Source organism: Manis javanica, chromosome 6 (assembly GCF_040802235.1).
Source record: "Manis javanica isolate MJ-LG chromosome 6, MJ_LKY, whole genome shotgun sequence".
NCBI classification, from domain to species: Eukaryota; Metazoa; Chordata; class Mammalia; order Pholidota; family Manidae; genus Manis; species Manis javanica.
This window is the reverse complement of record NC_133161.1, coordinates 5,888,332-5,908,602: the sequence shown is the minus strand read 5'-3', so window position 1 is coordinate 5,908,602 and position 20,271 is coordinate 5,888,332. Positions and strand designations below refer to the sequence as shown.

At 46.2% G+C, this 20,271-nt stretch overlaps 2 protein-coding genes across 5 annotated transcripts in view; both read left to right on the top strand.

Moving 5' to 3' along the window:
• ZNF775 (zinc finger protein 775) overlaps window positions 1-19,082 on the top strand; it is a 28,670-nt gene extending 9,588 nt beyond the window's left edge. For all 4 annotated transcript variants that reach the window (XM_073238236.1, XM_073238238.1, XM_073238235.1 and 1 more), the window contains one exon: window positions 16,764-19,082. In XM_073238236.1, the coding sequence (XP_073094337.1) occupies window positions 16,778-18,274 (1,497 nt within the window). In that variant the 5' untranslated portion in view covers window positions 16,764-16,777 and the 3' untranslated portion in view covers window positions 18,275-19,082. The remainder of the gene's footprint in view (window positions 1-16,763) is intronic.
• Window positions 1-20,271, top strand: part of LOC108397582 (uncharacterized) — a 40,101-nt gene that overhangs the window by 9,539 nt on the left and 10,291 nt on the right. The gene's annotated exons all lie outside the window — the stretch shown is intronic.

Genomic DNA, 20,271 nt, shown 5'->3' with positions numbered 1-20,271 from the left:
GTATTTCTCTTTCTCCACTTGGCTTATTTCACTGAGCATAATATCCTCCAGGTCCATCCATGTTGCTGCAAATGGTAGGATTTGCCCTCTTCTTATGGCTGAGTAGTATTCCATTGTGTATATGTACCACATCTTTATCCATTCATCTACCAATGGACATTTAGGTTGCTTCCAATTCTTGGCTATTGTAAATAGTGCTGCAATAAACATAGGGGTGCATCTGTTTCTCAAACTTGATTGCTGCGTTCTTAGGGTAAATTCCTAGGAGTAGAATTCCTGGGTCAAATGGTAAGTCTGTTTTGAGCATTTTGATGAACCTCCATACTGCTTTCCACAATGGTTGAACTAATTTACATTCCCACCAGCAGTGTAGGAGGGTTCCCCTTTCTCCACAGCTGCGCCAACATTTGTTGTTGTTTGTCTTTTGGATGGCAGCCATCCTTACTGGTGTGAGGTGATACCTCATTGTAGTTTTAATTTGCATTTCTCTGATAATTAGTGATGTGGAGCATCTTTTCATGTGTCTGTTGGCCATCTGTATTTCTTTTCTGGAGAACTGTCTGTTCAGTTCCTCTGCCCATTTTTTAATTGGATTATTTGATTTTTGTTTATTGAGGCATGTGAGCTCTTTATATATTTTGGACGTCAAGCCTTTATCGGATCTGTCATTTACAAATATATTCTCCCATACTGTAGGGTTCCTTTTTGTTCTATTGATGGGGTCTTTTGCTGTACAGAAGCTTTTCAGCTTAATATAGTCCCAATTGTTCATTTTTGCTGTTGTTTTCCTTGCCCGGGGAGATATGTTCAAGAAGAGGTCACTCATGTTTATGTCTAAGAGGTTTTTGCCTGTGTTTTTTTCCACAAGTTTAATGGTTTCATGACTTACATTCAGGTCTTTGATCCATTTTGAATTTACTTTTGTATATGGGGTTAGACAATGGTCCAGTTTCATTCTCCTACATGTAGCTGTCCAGTTTTGCCGACACCATCTGTTGAAGAGACTGTCATTTTGCCATTGTATGTTCATGGCTCCTTTATCAAATATTAATTGACCATATATGTTTGGGTTAATGTTGGAGTCTCTAGTCTGTTCCACTGGTCTGTGGCTCTGTTCTTGTGCCAGTGCCAAATTGTCTTGATTACTATGGCTTTATAGTAGAGCTTGAAGTTGGGGAGTGAGATTACCCCCTACTTTATTCTTCTTTCTCAGGATTGCTTTGGCTATTTGGGGTCTTTGGTGTTTCCATATGAATTTTTGAATTATTTGTTCCAGTTCATTGAAGAATGTTGCTGGTAATTTGAGCGGGATTGCATCAAATCTGTATATTGCTTTGAGCAGGATGGCCATTTTTGACGATATTGATTCTTCCTAGCCATGAGCATGGGATGAGTTTCCATTTGTTAGTGACCCCTTTAATTTCTCTTAAGAGTGACTTGTAGTTTTCAGAGTATAGGTCATTCACTTCTTTGGTTAGATTTATTCCTAGGTATTTTATTCTTTTTGATGCAATTGTGAATGGAATTGTTTTCCCGATTTCTCTTTCTATTGGTTCATTGTTAGTGTATAGGAAAGCTACAGATTTCTGTGTGTTAATTTTGTATCCTGCAACTTTGCTGTATTCCGATATCAGTTCTAGTAGTTTTGAGGTGGAGTCTTTAGGGTTTTTTATGTACAATATCATGTCATCTGCAAATAATGACAGTTTAACTTCTTCTTTACAATCTGGATTCCTTCTATTTCTTTGTTTTGTCTGATTGCCGTGGCTAGGACCTCCAGTACTATGTTAAATAGCAGTGGGGAGAGTGGACATCCCTGTCTAGTTCCCAATCTCAGAGGAAAAGCTTTCAGCTTCTCGCTGTTCACTATAATGTTGGCTGTGGGTTTATGATACATGGCCTTTATTATGTTGAGGTACTTGCCCTCTATTCCCATTTTGCTGATAGTTTTTATCATGAATGGATGTTGAATTTTGTCAAATGCTTTTTCAGCATCTCTGGAGATGATCGTGTGGTTTTTGTCTTTCTTTTTGTTGATGTGGTGGATGATGTTGATGGATTTTTGAATGTTGTACCATCCTTGCATCCCTGGGATGAATCCTACTTGGTCATGGTGTATGATCCTTTTGATATACTTTTGAATTCGGTTTGCTAATATTTTATTAAGTATTTTTGCATCTACATTCATCAGGGATATTGGTCTGTAATTTTCTTTTTTGGTGGGGTCTTTGCCTGGTTTTGGTATTAGGGTGATGTCGGCTTCATAGAATGAGTTTGGGAGTATTCCCTCCTCTTCTATTTTTTGGAAAACTTTAGGGAGAATGGGTATTATGTCTTCTCTATGTGTTTGATAAAATTCCGAGGTAAATCCGTCCAGCCCGGGTGCTTTGTTCTTGGGTAGTTTTTTGATTACCATTTCAATTTCTTTGCTAGTAATTGGTTTGTTTAACTTTTGTGTTTCTTCCTTGGGCAGTCTTGGAAGGTTGTATTTTTCTAGGAAGGTTGTCCATTTCTTCTAGATTTTCCAGCTTGTTGGCATATAGGTTTTCATAGTAGTGTTTAATAATTCTTTGTGTTTCTGTGGAGTCTGTTGTGATTTTTCCATTTTCATTTCTGATTCTGTTGATTTGTGTTGATTCTCTTTTTCTCTTAATAAGTTTGGCTAGAGGCTTATCTATTTTGTTTATTTTCTCAAAGAACCAGCTCTTGTTTTCATTGATTTTTGCTATTGTTTTATTCTTCTCAATTTTGTTTATTTCTTCTCTGATCTTTATTATGTCCCTCCTTCTGCTGACTTTAGGCCTCATTTGTTCTTCTTTTTCCAATTTCGATAATTGTGATGTTAGACTATTCATTTGGGATTGTTCTTCCTTCTTCAAGTGTGCCTGGATCGCTATATACTTTCCACTTAGGACTGCTTTCGCTGCGTCCCACAGAAGTTGGGGCTTTGTGTTGTTGTTGTCATTTGTTTCTATATATTCCTTGATCTCTATTTTAATTTGTTTGTTGATCCATTGATTATTTAGGAGCATGTTGTTAAGCCTCCATGTGTTTGTGAGCCTTTTTGTTTTCTTTGTAGAATTTATTTCTACTTTTATACCTTTGTAGTCTGAAAAATTGGTTGGTAGAATTTCAATATTTTGGATTTTGCTGAGGCTCTTTTTGTGCACTAGTATGTGGTCTATTCTGAGAATGTCCCATGTGCACTTGAGAAGAATGTATATCCTGTTGCTTTTGGATGTACAGTTCTATAGATGTCTATTAGGTCCATCTGTTCTAGTGTGTTGTTCAGTGCCTCCGTGTCCTTACTTATTTTCTGCCTGGTGGATCTATCCTTTGGGGTGAGTGGTGTGTTGAAGTCTCCTAAAATGAATGCATTCCATTCTATTTCCCCCTTTAGTTCTGTTAGTATTTGTTTCACAAATGCTGGTGCTCCTGTGTTGGGTGCCTATATATTTAGAATGGTTATATCATCTTGTTGGACTGAGCTGTTTATCATTATGTAGTGTCCTTCTTTATCTCTTGTTACTTTCTTTGTTTTGAAGTCTATTTTGTCTGATACTAGTACTGCAATACCCGCTTTTTTCTCCCTATTGTTTGCATGAAATATCTTTTTCCATCCCTTGACTTTTAGTCTGTGCATGTCTTTGGGTTTGAGGTGAGTTTCTTGTTAGCAGCATATAGATGGGTCTTGCTTTTTTATCCATTCTATTACTCTGTGTCTTTTGATTGGTGCATTCAGTCCATTTACATTTAGGGTGACTATTGAAAGATATGTACTTATTGCCATTGCAGGCTTTAAATTCGTGGTTACCAAAGGTTCAAGGTTAGCCTCTTTAGTATCTTACCGCTTAACTTAGCTCCCTTATTGAGCTGTTATATACACTGTCTGGAGATTCTTTTCTTCTCTCCCTTCTTATTCCTCCTCCTCCATTCTTCATATGTTGGGTGTTTTGTTCTGTGCTCTTTTTAGGAGTGCTCCCATCTAGAGCAGTCCCTGTAAGATGCCCTGTAGAGGTGGTTTGTGGGAAGCAAATTCCCTCAGCTTTTGCTTGTCTGGGAATTGTTTAATCCCGCCATCATATTTAAATGATAGTCTTGCTGGATACAGTATCCTTGGTTCAAGGCCCTTCTGTTTCATTGCATTAAGTATATCATGCCATTCTCTTCTGGCCTGTAGGGCTTCTGTCGAGAAGTCTGATGTTAGCCTGATGGGTTTTCCTTTATAGGTGACCTTTTTCTCTCTAGCTGCCTTTAAAATTCTTTCCTTGTCCTTGATCTTTGCCATTTTAATTATTATGTGTCTTGGTGTTGTCCTCCTTGGATCCTTTCTGTTGGGAGTTCTGTGTATTTCTGTGGTCTGTTCGATTATTTCCTCCCCCAGTTTGGGGAAGTTTTCAGCAGTTATTTCTTCCAACATACTTTCCGTCCCTTTTCCTCTCTCTTCTTCTTCTGGTACCCCTATAGTACGGATATTGTTCCTTTTGGATTGGTCACACAGTTCTCTTAATATTGTTTCATTCCTGGAGATCCTTTTATCTCTCTCTTTGTCGGCTTCTATGCGTTCCTGTTCTCTGGTTTCAATTCCATTAATGGCCTCTTGCATCTTATCCATTCTGCTTATATATCCTTCCAGAGTTTGTTTCACTTCTGTAATCTCCTTTCTGGCATCTGTGATCTCCCTCCGGACTTCATCCCATTTCTCTTGCGTATTTCTCTGCATCTCTGTCAGCATGTTTATGATTTTTATTTTGAATTCTTTGTCAGGAAGAGTGGTTAGGTCTGTTTCCTTCTCTGGTGTCTCTGTGATCTTGGTTTGCCTGTAATTTTGTCTTCTCATGGTGATAGGAATAGTTTGCAGAGCTGGGACAAGTGACGGCTGGAAGAACTTCCCTTCTTGTTGGTTTGTGGCCTTCTCTTGGGAGAATAGCGACCTCTAGTGGCTTGTGCTGGGTAGCTGCACGCAGACAGGGCATCTGCTTCCTGCCGGGCTGCTATTGAGTTTATCTCCGCGGTTGCTGTGGGTGTGGCCTGGCTCGGGCTGCCGCTCCAAAGTGGTGGAGTTGCGTTGGAGGGGGAGCGGCTGGGAGGCTGTTTATCTCCGTAAGGGGCCTCCGTGTTCCCTGCAGCCCAGGGGATTAGAGTGCCCAGAGATCCCTGGATTCCCTACCTCTGGACTAAGTGTCCCGCCCTGCCCCTTTAAGACTTCCAAAAAGCACCCGCCAAAACAAAACAACGACCACACACACACAAAAAAATGGCTGCTCGTTTTTCTTTATTCTCCGGCACCAGCCTCGGGCACCCGCTCACCGGTCTTGCTGCCCTGTTTCCTTAGTATTGGGGTCCCTATCCGTTTAAGACTTCCAAAAAGCACTCGCCAAAACAAAACAACAACCACGACAAAAAAAAAAGAAATGGCTGCTTGCTTTTCTTTTGTTCTCCAGCGCCGGTCTCACATACCCGCTCACTGGTCTTGCTTCCCTGTTTCCCTAGTATTGGGGTCCCTGTCCCTTTAAGACTTCCAAATAGCACTCACCACAACAAAACAACAGCAAAAAAAAAAAAGACGGCCGCTCGCTTTTTTTTTTTGTCCTCTGGCGCTGGCCTCCGGTACCCGCTCACCAGTCCTGCTGCCCTGTTTCCCTAGTATCCAGGGCCCCGTGCATGCACTGTGTCTGCACTCTGGTCCAGATGGCTGGGGCTGGGTGTTCAGTCCTGGGCTCCCTCTCCCTCCCAGCTCTGACCTCTCTCCTACCCCCGGGAGCTAGGGTGAGGGGCGCTCGGGACCCGCCGGGCCGGGGCTTGTATCTTACCCCCTTCGCAAGGCGCTGGGTTCTCGCAGGTGTGGATGTGGTCTGGATGTTGTCCTGTTTCCTCTGTTCTCTATTTTAGGAAGAGTTGTCTCTGTTATATTTTCATAGATATATGTGGTTTTGGGAGGAGATTTCCACTGCTCTACTCCTGCTGCCATCTTGGCTCCACCCTGAGAACAGTTTTATTATTGAATAAGCATTAAGTCAGAAAGAGATGCACATCACAGGCAATCCACTAAGATATTGCAAAAATGGAGAGACATCTCACCCTGTTATACGGGCCAGCAGATGCAACCTGGTGCACATGTTGTCAGGATGAAACAAAACTAGTCCTCGGGTAAGAGGACTTACCTGACAGCACCATTTGTCATCAGTAGTTCACGCTAGATTCACCTGGTAACTGGAGTAGCTGATTACCTTCATCTAGGGAGAAAATACACTTCTTGTGTCTTTATGACGGGAGGTGGGTCCGTAGCCTGGAGCCGGGTATGCACAGGAGTCAGGCTCCCCCTTCCCGGGAGACTGGGAGGCAGGCCACTAGCTCCCTTGACATTCACATTTCAAAGAGATGGCATGGCTCCCAGGTCCTTGAGACAGAGTGCTGGGTTGTAAGCCGGCCAGAGGCTTATATGACTTTTAGAAAGATTTACATACATCTCAAAGGGATGAGATTCACATGAGAAAAATTCACAATGACTAGTTTTCTAAGAGAAAGTGCCCTCAAAGAAAGGGAACTCAGTCCACGTCACCAGTGTGGAGAATAGTAGCTCCCAGGCTGCCTACAGCCCCACCTCCGAGTGCCACACACCCCCTATGTGCTGCGTGGGGAGCCAGACCCCAGGCCCAGGCACTCAGTAGTGAACACGGACACTTCCTGTCCTTGTGACACCAGGGAATAAGCAGACAAGTAGCTGCCGTGCCACAGAGGAACATGAGGTGGAGTCAGTGTTGTGACTTTATACAGAGTAGCCAGGAAAGGCTGCTCTGAGGAGGTGACATTTAGGCAGAGTCCTGAAAGAGGCAAGAGGGGGGGCTGGCCACAAAAATCTGGGGAAAGCCCCCACCAGAGGGACAGCCAGGTCAAAGCCCCAGGTGTGCTAGCAGTGGGACCCCTCCCCGGTCACGTTTCAGGTGCGGAATGAGCCAGTCAGGACATGTCCAAAGCCTCGAGCATTTAAAGATGAGTCTGCACGGGGAGCTGGTTAGTGAGTGCCATCCCCCTGCCCTGTGGTCTCCTTGTGTTCCTGCGTGGAGAGGGGCGGCCCTGAGGCTCCCTGGGTGGGTCTGTGCTGGCACATGGCAAGGGGCTTGGGAAGAGGGAGCTGGTTATTTTGGAGGGACAGTTCTGCCTTCCAGGGTCCCCTCACAGCCTCTTGGGTGGATGTGAAAACTTGAGCTTCCTGGTTCCCACGTGTGGCGTCTTTTCCCACTACACCTGCCGATGCTGGGTGGGTGTGCGGCTCTGTCCTGGAGTTAGCCTGGGATCTTGCCCAGCATCCCCATCCAGCCACCTCTGCCTCGGGGCATTTCAGTGGCCCTCTCTGGCCTCAGTTTCCTGCTCATAAAATGGGAATTATGCCTATTTTACCTGCCTAGCAATTTAAAAAAGCCACGCACATTTCATTTCAACTGGGGTCATGGATAGAAAAGCTTTTGAAAGGGACAGTCTGTTAGGTGGTGGGAGGACTGGGAAACCCAGTCCGACCTTGTTCCCCTGGCCAACTCTCTGTTCTGCTCCCATCTCAGCTGCAGACAGCTTGGCAGGGGGCCGCGTGCTGGGGCCGTGGGCGGCCTCCAGGGATGGACAGTGGCCTGGCTGGTGCCAGTGCAGGTAAGACAGCAGATGGACAGGTGGGAGCCAACTGTGGCCTCCTCCCCCAGGCCGTCTTCCCATGCCCCTGGTGCTGTGCATGAGTGCTGCCCTCCCTGGAGGTTTGGGGCTGCAAAACTGCAGGGTGAGACCCAGACACAGAAGGTCATGTCAAAGAATGGAACAAAGACGGACTATAGGAACTAAGGAAATGACAAAGCCCAGCCATGACTTGACAGGCAAGGGAACACATGCACCATACCCGCCATGTGGAAATTTGCTGACGGGGAGAGAGGTTAGGTGCTGGAGCAGGGAGTTGGTGGCAGTCACGCTCATCAAACACGGACGAGCACTCTGGCTTGGACGTCTGTGGTTGGTCAGGAGAATGTCCTCAGTATCGTCCATTAAAACTTCCTGGGGTCGCTCAGCATTCCCACGCAGTCTGTATCAGCTGATGTCCCTTAGAGCTGGATGGAGGGAATGTGGCAGTCGGTTTGGTGTCTCCCTGGCAGGTGCTGTGAGGGGAGAGTGCCCCTGTACTGTCCTGTGCGCCTGGCAGCAGCCCTTCCCTTTCTCCCTGCCTTCTGTCGCCAGCCCTGGTGCGGGTGTAGCCGGGTGCAGAACGGCACTGGCTCTGGAACCTGCCCTTCAGCGCAGTGGATCTGCTTCCTTACCTCCCCACCCCAGGGGAGTGGCCCCATAGACCCCTAGAGCCCCGTCCTCTCAGGATAATTGTTGCAGTGGACCCAGAATAGAAAGATGGAGATGAAGAGCAAGAAGTAGGGTCAAAAAAGAAGTGAGGCACCAGCCGCAAGGGAGTGATAGGCTCTCTGGACACTACACCACCCGGGCTGGGTCCTGACGCAGACATCAGTGAGCCCGGCCGCCCCACCTCCCAGTCTGCTGCCCCCAGGGATCTGCCATTGAATACTGAGAGCGGCGCGCATGCGCAGCCTTTCCCAAACCTTTCAGCAGAAGGACCTTCCTCCCAGGTAAACTCAGAGGTGGAACCCTGACTCAGGTGTGAGAGATGGAGTCTGCCAAGGGTGCTTTCTCCCTGCTGCTGCAGCTTCCGAGGTACCCTGTGGTCTTAGGGCTAAGAAGTGAGAAGCACTGGCCTAGACCCCGGAGGCACGGAGACCCGCTTGGGAGGCAGCCAAAGTTTTCAGATAGTTGAGAGTTTACCTTTTCTAAGCACCTTTTACTTTATGTGTTTTTTTTTGTGTGTGTATGTAGTAAAATCTACATAACAAAATTTACCATTTTGACCATGTTTAAGTGTACCATTTTACTTCAGTGTCATTAAGTGCATTCACATTGTTGTATAACCATCACCATTATCTATTTCCAGAACTTTTTCATCGCCCCAGAAACTCCATACCCAGTAAGCAATAGCTCCCCATTTAGCACCTTTTATCTGAAACATTTAGAATTTTTTAAAAAGTGTCCTTTTAATGATGACTGAGGAGCAGTATCTGTGTCTCAGGACTCCCTCCACAGGCAGGCTGAGGCTTGTTACCTTTGTATCAATACCTGAGCCCCAAGAGAGGGGCCCTTGAGGACTGAGGGCCCACCGGGCTGGATGTCAGGCCAGGTTTGATCAGAGCAAGCTCTAATGAGTATCCTGTCACTTGGGGACAATGATGTCCCTCTCCTTGAGTACATTTTGGACTCACTACCCGACCGCCACTTTGGACACCTGACCTTGTTAAATCCTTCTGCCAGCGTTTCAGCACCTCTAGGGACATGGTCCTGTAAGCAGTTAAACTCATCACACTGGGTGTTCAATACCTGCTGATACACAACTTAAGCCACCACTTTGAGGTTCAAATTATTACTCGTGCTAAGATGATTTCTCACAACCCGCGCCTGGGGAGGCTTTACCACTTTATTTTGCCAAGGTAAATGGCCCCTTCCAGGTACTCCCTGTGTCAGCTGCCACCCCTGAGGGTCACCCCATCGGTCCCTGTGCGCTCATGATTGCCAGCGAGGCTGTGGAGCAGAGCAGAGCTCTTAGACCCTAGAGCTAAAGGCCAACAGATTAGAGGGGAGGTTTTCTCTTAATTCTTAAAATATTTTAAAGATTTTAAAATCATAATATTTGAATATCCTCATAAAAATTCAAAGAATACAGACAAAGTGAAGGTCTCTTTGACCTCTGCAGCCAGTCCTGTCGTCCATGTCATCTGCAGGGTGACCACTACGTTCGGTTTGGTTGGGCCGTCCTGCGCCCTGTGTATTTATGTACACAGAGAGGTGTCCTTACATTTCCATGAACTGGATTAGGCAATTGCTACTGTTTTTCAACTTGTTTTGTTTTCTTTAAAGGGTTTTGGAAATCTCTCACTTCAGCAAGTGTGGCTCTTCATTGTTTTAAATCACTGTGTAGTATTCCGCATTAGGAAAGGTGTGATAATTTTGTTAACCTGTTATTGATAGGTGATTAGGTTTTCCTTGTTTTGCTAATTACAGATAGCACATCAGTGAATATTCCTGGGCATTCCTCTTTGTGTTCATATTTGAGTATTTCTCAGGGCAAACACTTAAGAGTGAAGTTGCTGGGTGGAAGGGGTAAAGGCTATATACACTTTTCACAAGCACCGTCAAACCATCCTCCCCGAAGCCTGAGTTAGTCTGTGCCCCCAGCATGCCCACGTGTGTAGTTTTTCTCCTACACAGTTGTATTCATGTGCCCTGTGAAGTAGGGATGTTACCAGTCTTCTTGGTATTTGCTGGCATGGTGGGTGAAAAGGTGCCCGTCCTATTATTTTGCATTTTGCTGATTACTAGTGAGATTGGACCTGCTTTCATCACATCTACAGGAGTCCTTCTGTACTCTGGATATGAATCCTCGGTCTAGTCTGTATCTGCACCTGTTTTCTCCTAGACATGTGCTGTCCAGTATGGTTATCTAAATTTAGATCTAAATTGATTTTTAAAAAATTAGCTCCTCAGTTGCATGAGCCATTTCAAGTGCTCATTAACCACCTGAAGCTATAGTATTAGACAGCTCACATGTGAAACATTGCACTGTTGCAGAAACACAGCCCCAACTAGCATTTCTATGTTTGTGGTATCTATTTTTTGCCATACAGGTGTTTTGCTTATGTTTGTGGTATCTTTTCTTTGCGATACAGGTGTTATAAACTTAATTTTTATGTTTTCTATCCTGTTTAAGAGGATTTTAGATTACCATTAGATTCTGAACAGATTCTCCTAACTCTTCTAATGTTTGTATTTTCTTCTTTTAAACCACCACTTAAATCCATCTGATAGTGATTTTTATAAATGGTATGAACTAGGAATCTAACAAATATTTTTCCCAAGAAGGTAGTTGGTCCTAAATTAATGAATAGGCTGGCCTTTCACCATTGACATGGAATGCCATCTTGTATCGTGTATCAAACTATCCTTTTCCATTGACCTATTATGTGTATTATACACTATTTAAATTATTGTATTTAGCTTTTTTTTGTGTGTGTGGAAGGGAATCTGACTTACAGCCTCACCTCACCAGGCTCACTGTTGAGCAGCTGCATCAAAGACAACTCCATCAGTCCAGACTTTTTTTTTCATCATTGATATACACTCTTATGAAGCTTTCACATGAAAAACAATGTGGTTGCTACATTCACCCATGTTATTGAGTCCCCCTGCCCATACCCCATTGCAGTCACTGTCCATCAGTGTAGTAAGATGCCACAGAGTCTCTACTTCTCTGTGCTACACTGTCTTCCCTGTGACCCCCCACATACCATGTGTGCCAATCATGATACCCCTCAGTCCCCTTCTCCCTCCTCCCACCCACCCTTCCCCACCCCTCCCCTTTGGTAACCGCTAGTCCCTTCTTGGGTTCTGTGAGTCTGCTGCTGTTTTGTTCCTTCAGTTTTGTAGTCAAGACTTTTTTTAAAGGACTTTATTTTTTATAGCAGTTTTACGTTTACAGAAAATATGGAGAATTCCCCTATAGTTTTCCCTTCAATTTCTCCTGTTAACATTTTACATTAGGGTGGTACATTTGTTACAACTGATGAGATTTTATGGATCCATTATTATTAAATAAAGTATATAGTTTACATTAGGGTTCACACTTTGAGTTGTATATTCTGTGGGTTTGGACAAATGCATAATGTCCTGAATCCACTATTACATTGTCAGACTGTGGTTTTACTGCTCTAAAAGCTCCGCCTGTTAATCCCTTCCCCCCAGCCCTCAACCCACAGCACCCACTGACCTTTTTATTGTATCCATGGCTTTGCCTTTTCCAGAATGTCAGAGAGTCAGAGTCATACAGTATGTAGTATTTTCACACTGACTTTTCCCACTGAGTAATAGGCATTTACGTTTCCTCAGTGTCCTTTCATTGCATGAGAGTTCATTTCTTTTTAGCTCTGAATAATATTCCATTGTCTGGTGTACTTTTGCTTATCTATTCACTTGCTGAAGGGCATCTCTTGGTTGCTTCCAAGTTTTGACAACTATGAATAAAGCTGCTGTAAACATCTGTCTCCATGAACATCTGCTGTAGATATAAGTTTTCAGCTCCTTTAGGTAAATACCTAAGAGAGTGATTTCTGGATCATATGGTAAAAGTATATTTAGTTTTATAAGAAACTGATAAAACTCTCTTCTACCATTTTGCCTTTACACCAGCAGTGAGAGTTCCTGTTGCTCCACATTCTCAGCAGCATTTGGTAGTGTCAGTGTTTTGGATTTTAGCCATTCTAATAGGTGTGTGGTGGTAGTATTTTAGCTTTTTTTAAAAATTAAAATACCATTGATATACAATCTTATGAAGGTTTCACATGAACAACATTGTGATTTCAACATTCACCCATATTCTCAAGTCCTCACCCTGCCCCCCCATGGCAGTCACTATCACCATAGTAAGATGCTATAGATTCATTACTTGTCTTCTCCCTTTAGCTTTTAATGTTGTATAAGCCATATTCTTCCTTGTTCGTATTTAGGATTTTTGGGGTGATTTATGTGTGTCGTAAATTTTACAATTCACCAAATTTGGATTACACTGAATTTAAACATTGTGTTGGAGTGAAGAGCTTCTTTCCTTCTCATCTAAGAACATGATGTATCACTACTTGCATTTACATTTTCTTTATTCCTACAATAAAATTTAATAATTTTTCTTTACAAAAGTTATGCATGTGTATTAGGTATATTCCAAGTTATTTTATAGCTTTTATTGCCATTTTTAAAAGTTAAAGAGTTTTTATACATTCTTGTAACTGGCAATCTTGCATAAACTCTTTTCTAATACTTTGTCAGTAGATTTCCTTGCATATTCCAGGTTAATAATTATCAGCAAATGACAGTTTTCTTTTCCTCCCCAATATTTATGAATATTTTTCTTTTTTTCCCTTATGCTTTGGCTAGTTCCTCAAGGACAGTGTTGAAGAGTGGCAGTGATGGGGCGCATCCTTGTCTTGTTCCTTGAATGGGCTACTTATCTTTTGCCTTTGGTTCTAACATTTGCGGCAGTTTCTGTGAGCCCCTTTGTCAACCTAAGGAAGTGTCCTTAAATTCCTAGTTTGCTAAGTGCTTCCTTCCTTCTTTTTTTCCTCCACCTCCCTTCCATGATCTCCTCCCTTCTTCTCTTCCTCCAGATATGAGGTTGAATTTTATCATAAGACTTTTGCACATATTGAGATGGTAGAAGGTTTTTCACTTTGAAAAATTAATATCGTGAATCACATTGGGCCATCTTTGCTTCCCTGGAGAAGATCCCAGCAAGCTCACGAGACTGTTCTTCTAATACTGCTGAACTTGCTTTGCTGTTTTTGCTTGTTTGTTTTTTTGCATCTACTTTTGAAGAGTGATAAACCTATAATTTTCTGCCTCCCCTGCCCTGTTTTGATACTGGCTCATGCTAACTTGTAGCCTCCCTCCCTCCCTCCCTCTCCTAGTCACTGTCATTTTTAGGTGAGTTGGGAATAATCCTTCCTTGATGTTTTTAGTAGAACCTGTTTATACAGTTGAGTGGCTTGTTACCCATTTCTGAGATAGAAGTTAAGCTTTCTTTTCAGTTTCTAATACTTTATATAGACAACTGTTTTCTAGCTACTCTTGACTCAGTTTTGTTAAGTTATAGTTTCTCACAAAGTCATTCATTTTATATAGATTTTTCAAATTGATAAAACATCAATATATAGTATTTTAGGATTTTTCAGAATCCTTTCTTTATCTGTATGTTCCCTTTATTCTATAATATCTGCTTTTTATATTTATTAATTCCTTCTTCCTACTTCCTTTTGGCTTATTTTGTTTTTTTAATATTGAAACCTATTGTTTAGAGTTTCTCTTCTTTGTCCATAATTTTCATTTCACCTACTTTTTATCGAATGTAAACTTTTTTTTTTTTGAGAGGGCATCTCTCATATTTATTGATCAAATGGTTGTTAACAACAATAAAATTCTGTATAGGGGGGTCAATGCTCAATGCACAATCATTAATCCATCTCAAGCCTAATTCTCGTCAGTCTCCAATCTTCTGAAGCATAACGAACAAGTTCTTACATGGTGAATGAATTCTTACATAGTGAATAAATTCTTACATGGTGAACAGTACGAGGGCAGTCATCACAGAAACTTTCGGTTTTGATCACGCATTATGAACTATAAACAATCAGGTCAAATATGAATATTCGTTTGATTTTTATACTTGATTTATATGTGGATCCCACATTTCTCCCTTTATTATTATTATTATTATTATTTTTTATTTTTATTTTTTATTTTTTTTTGTGAGTTTGTGGTTTTGTTTTGTTTTGTTTTTTTTTTTGAGAGGGCATCTCTCATATTTATTGATCAAATGGTTGTTAACAACAATAAAATTCTGTATAGGGGACTCAATGCACAATCATTAATCCACTCCAAACCTAATTCTCAACAGTCTCCAATCTTCTGAAACATAACAAACAAGTTCTTACATGGTGAACAAATTCTTACATAGTGAATAAGTTCTTACATGGTGAACAGTACAAGGGCAGTCATCACAGAAACTTTCGGTTTTGATCACGCATTATGAACTACAGACAATCAGGTCAAATATGAATATTCATTTGATTTTTATACTTGATTTATATGTGAATCCCACATTTCTCCCTTATTATTATTATTATTATTATTATTACTTTTATTTTTTATTTTTTTATTTTTATTTTATTTTATTTTTTTTTGAGAGGGCATCTCTCATATTTATTGATCAAATGGTTGTTAACAACAATAAAATTCAGTATAGGGGGGTCTACGCTCAATGTACAATCATTAATCCATCTCAAGCCTAATTCTCGTCAGTCTCCAATCTTCTGAAGCATAACGAACAAGTTCTTACATGGTGAACGAATTCTTACATAGTGAATAAATTCTTACATGGTGAACAGTACAAGGGCATTCATCACAGAAACTTTCGGTTTTGATCATGCATTATGACCTATAAACAATCAGGTCAAATATGAATATTCGTTTGATTTTTGTACTTGATTTATATGTTGATCCCACATTTCTCCTATTATTATTATTATTTTTATTTTTAATAAAGTGCTGAAGTGGTAGGTAGATGCAAGATAAAGGTAGAAAACATAGTTTAGTGCTGTAAGAGAGCAAATGTAGATGATCAGGTGTGTGCCTATGGACTAAGTATTAATCCAAGCTAGACAAGGGCAGCAAAACATCCACGGATGCAGATTTCTCTCAAAACAGGGGGGGTGAGGTTCTGAGCCTCACCTCTGTTGATCCCCAATTTCTCACCTGATGGCCCCCCTGCGACTGTGCTTGTCTTAGGTTGTCCCTCCCTTGAGGAATCTTACCCGTCTCTGGCTAACCAGTCATCTTCCGGGGCCATACAGGGAAATGTAAAGTTGGTAAGTGAGAGAGAAGCCATATTGTTTGAAAAGGTTAGCTTTTTACTTCTTTGCAGATTTATGCCCTGTGGCTTCTATGTCCAGCACTTGTCTCGAGGTATCTTTACCACCTGGAGGAATTATGATACTCGGTAAATTCGATATGGGGCACGAATTCTATTTAAGGGTTGTAATTAGGAAGGAAGAAGAAAAGCTATAGAGGTAGCATATGGAAGAAAACATGGGAAGATTGATTATTTCTTTGACATATCTTCTTGTATCAAATGTAAACTTTTTATTGAAGCATAACACACAGAAAAACCCATAAGTCACAAGCTCTATAAGTTCCTATAAAGTGAAGACACCCGTGTAACCAGCACCCGAGCAAGAGAGAGAACATTGCCAAGCCCCCAAGGCCCCTCCTGCCCCTTCCAGTTACAGCGCCCTCTGTAATGGGGCCATTACCTTGACGTCTAACTCATGGATTAGTTTTGCCAGCCTTTGAACTTCATGTGAATGGAATCATGTAATCTGCATTTAGTGTCCGTAGCAGACCTCTTCCATCGTGGCTTATGTCCATGAACTAGGGAAGCCAAGCGCCCCTGTAGACCTGAGCACAGCGCCAGGGGCAGGTTAGTGGGAGCATGTGTGGGACTTTTGTGGGTAAAGTGGAAGGGTTTAGGCCAAGAATAAGCTCACACCTATTTTGGGTGCTTAGACCTTCTGACCTACTTTATTCTTGGTTTTCTTGACAGAAAGGTGAGGTGCCAAATGGGGTCCAAGCAGGTGGGGTGCTCGGGCATGGTGGCTGCTGCCCATGCAGGGTCTGGGCAGTGGTGTGGGACTTGGTCACAACCGCTGAGCGCCGGGCATGGATCAGGGGTCCTCCTAGAAAAAGGAGATATTTTACAACACGGCCGTTTTCTGCTTGCTGCCTTGGTGGGAAGACTTCACTGGTTTCTTTAATCTCCCTGCATCTCCCAGGCCTCAGGGTGGAGAAGGTGGGCCGGAGGTCTGTCCTACACAGCAGCCTTCACTTATTTTCCTTTCTTGCATTTTCCCCCTGCCAGTGCCCGTATTTATCGTCCTTTTCACCTCCTCTACTCTCTCCTTCCTGCCCCACCTCTTTCCTCTTTTCCCTTTTAATATCTTCCTTCCGCGTTCTTTTCTCCTGCCTTGGTGTTTCTGCTGTGCTCTGCCCACCACTGCCCTCTCTCTGCCCCTTTCCCTCCACCGCGCCGCGCAGTGACGCCCGGTGCTCTCTCCCTTTGCCCCCGGCAGGAGATGGGCTGGTGATGAAGATCAAGCAGGAGAAGCCAGAGTGGCAGGTGCCACAGGCCGTGCTTTCCGAGAAGGATAAGGAAAACATTTTCCAGCAGCGTCGCGGCCTCCCGCCATGCCAGACCACCGGGAAGCCTCGGGCCTTGGGGGGACAGGAGGAGACTGGGGATCCCAGGTGGGCCCCTCCCACTGAGCAGGTCGCGGGTCTGGCAGACCAGGCTCTTTCTGCCGGCGAGGGTCACTTTGTGTGCCTGGACTGCGGAAAGAGGTTCAGCTGGTGGTCGTCCCTGAAGATCCACCAGCGCACCCACACCGGGGAGAAGCCCTACCTGTGTGGCAAGTGCGGCAAGAGCTTCAGCCAGAAGCCCAACCTGGCCCGCCACCAGCGGCACCACACGGGCGAGCGGCCCTTCTGCTGCCCGGAGTGCGCGAGGCGCTTCAGCCAGAAGCAGCACCTGCTCAAGCACCAGAAGACCCACTCTCGGCCGGCCACCCACTCCTGCCCCGAGTGCGAGCGCTGCTTCCGACACCAGGTGGGCCTCCGCATCCACCAGCGCGCGCACGCGCGGGACCGCCAGGGCGCCCGCCCCGGGCTGCAGGACCTGCCCCGCGACGCTGCGGCCCGTAAGGGCTGTCGCCTGCTTCCAGGGCCGCCGCGGGGGCGTCCCGAATGGGCCTGGCTGGGGCTCTGCGAGGGCTGGTGGCGCCAGCCCGGGACGCGGACCGTAGTCCCCGCCGCCGCGGGCCCGGGCGAGCAGCGCCAGTTCATCTGCAACGAGTGCGGCAAGAGCTTCACGTGGTGGTCGGCGCTCACCATCCACCAGCGCATCCACACGGGCGAGCGGCCCTACCCGTGCCCCGAGTGCGGCCGCCGCTTCAGCCAGAAGCCCAACCTGACGCGCCACCTGCGTAACCACACGGGCGAGCGGCCGCACCCCTGCCTGCACTGCGGCCGCAGCTTCCGCCAGAAGCAGCACCTGCTCAAGCACCAGCGCACGCACCTGCCCGGCGCCCAGGCGGCCGCCTGCCCCAGCTGCGGCCAGAGCTGCTCTAGCCGCGCGGCGCTGCGCGCCCACCAGCGCGCGCACGCCGCCGCCGCCCGGCCGCGGGCCGAGGAGCCCCCGGCGCCGTCTTCGCCGCGCAGCCAGCAGCCGGCCGGCGGGCCTGGGGACGTGCAGTGGGGCCGCGCGCGTGCGGGCCTGGCCGCGCCCGGCGAGCAGCGCCAGTTCATCTGCAATGAGTGCGGCAAGAGCTTCTTGTGGTGGTCGGCGCTCACCATCCACCAGCGCATCCACACGGGCGAGCGGCCCTACCCGTGCCCCGAGTGCGGCCGCCGCTTCAGCCAGAAGCCCAACCTGACGCGCCACCGGCGCAACCACACGGGCGAGCGGCCCTACCTGTGCGCCGCTTGCGGTCGCGGCTTCAGCCAGAAGCAGCACCTGCTCAAGCACCAGCGCGTTCACCGGGGCGCCCTGGCGCCCGGTCCCAGCTCCAAGGACGGGGCGCGTTAGTGCTCCTGGACCCAGCGGCCGCGGCCAGGGCTTGTGGGGGCTGGGGAATGGCCCGGAATGGTGGCTTTCAGAGCCCCGGGGTAGACCCTGGCAAAAGGTGGATTCGGAAGGCCTCAGAACAGAATTCCAGAGGCGTCCTAAAGGGGACCCGTCAAAGGTCCCAGGGCGGGCTGAGGAGGTAAGAAGCCTCCTTACCCCGGAGCCTGGGAGTGTGGTCTGTGTACCCCCGGAGAGTGGGGGCTCGGGCCTCAGCACCCAGTGAGGGGAGGGGCTGCCAGGGCCCTGCGGGAGGCTCTCTGGAGTAGAGAGACCCAGGTCTGGGCTGCAGCTGTAGCACCAGCCTCTCACACTCAGGCTGCAGGATGTTAGGGGCCAGTCTTGGTGGGAGAGATGCAGCAGACTGGTGCCAAGGATGCAGCCAGCAGCTGTGGCTGAGGAGGAGTGAGCATATTCACAGCACCAAAGACAGTGCCTGGCAGGTAGTGGCCATTTAATTCATACACGTTTTTGGAGGGTGTGAATAGCTCGACTGTCCTGAACCATGAGTGCCCCACTGCCCAGGGTGCTGTCATGGTGGGCCCAACTGTACAACCGATATGTGTGTGACGATTGGACTGAGACCCAAAGGGTGGTCACAGCCGAGTTTGGGTAGCTTGGGGAGGGACCTGTAGCAAGAGAGAGCCCTCTGTGCCATTCCTACTCAGGTCCAGGGGCATTCCTGGTCCGTGGACCAGGTGGCTGACTGTCACTGACCTGGATCCTTGTCAATACTGGTGTTGCAGAAGAGAAAAATGAAAGATCGACTATCTCACATGGTCTCACTGTCCTTTCTGAGCTACCCTTTCCCTGGTCTGCATGTGCTCCGAGTGGTCCATTTGCTCAAGGACCAGGAACACAGAGCTTTGGCCATGAGCATAGCCACTCCCCATGCCCAGTGTCTTCTGGGAGTGGAGACTAGTATTCTCTTCCCCTCTCCCAGACAATCTGATCTCTTCCCACATACCCTCAACCTCTGCTTCCTCCCTCCACCTCCCCAATGGTCATCCCACATGCTCTCCCAAAGGAAGGTGCTGGGGCCCTGGTGCTGACAGAATGCAGGTCCAGCCTGGGCCTGTAGCCTTGGGTGGTGTGTTCCCACAGGAGGGGAGGGAATCGCAGAGAGGTGGGTGTTGGACTACCAGGGTTGGAGAGCCCAGAGGTGGGAGGACAAAGAGGGGAACCCTAGAATGATTCTGTAGTAGGATGAACTTGTACTGTCTGTCTTCCAGGGACCCACCAGCTTCTCTGAACTCAGAGAAGCGTTACCTTCCCCAGGAGCAGCCCCATTTAGCCTGGCTTCTGGGGACCCCTCTTTGTAGGACTGTTTAATCTGTTTCATCTGGCAGGAGCTCCAATTGTAGGAGCACAACAAGGCACACGGAAGTGATCCAGCTTACCTGGGCAACACAGCACTGGTGATGGCTAGTGTTCAGCTGGGGCTGTGACTCCTGGTCTAGGTCTTTCCTTACAAACCCTGGTGTATGCGGTCTCCTGCTGGGCAGGGTGTGCTGGGTCGTTACCCACCCATCTGAGAGTTCAGCACTCAGGACCAGCAGGGAGCCAAATCAGAAGGGTTTTCCTAGGCACCCACTCTGACCCATGCCTGCCCTACTTCTTTCATCTCCTGTGATGTCCTGGAACTCCTCCCCCAGCCTGCACTACTCAGGGAGGCCAAGTGCCTTGGAGCTCAGCAAAACCTACTTTAAGATGGGAAAGGTTCAGGAATCATCTGCTTCTTCCTCTTTGCCACTTAGCAAATACTGAGACACACTCAAGCAAGCCCACCTCCAACAGGAAGGCATTCCAGGCTACCATTCCTGCATTAGAGAGCTGCTGTCTGCAAGGATGGACTTGCAGAAACACTAGAGCCCTGTGGAATCAGGTCCCTGAGGGGCTTTGCAGGCAGATACTGAAGACATCAGTTGGGCAGGAGTTTCTATACAGTAAAAGGTGTTATT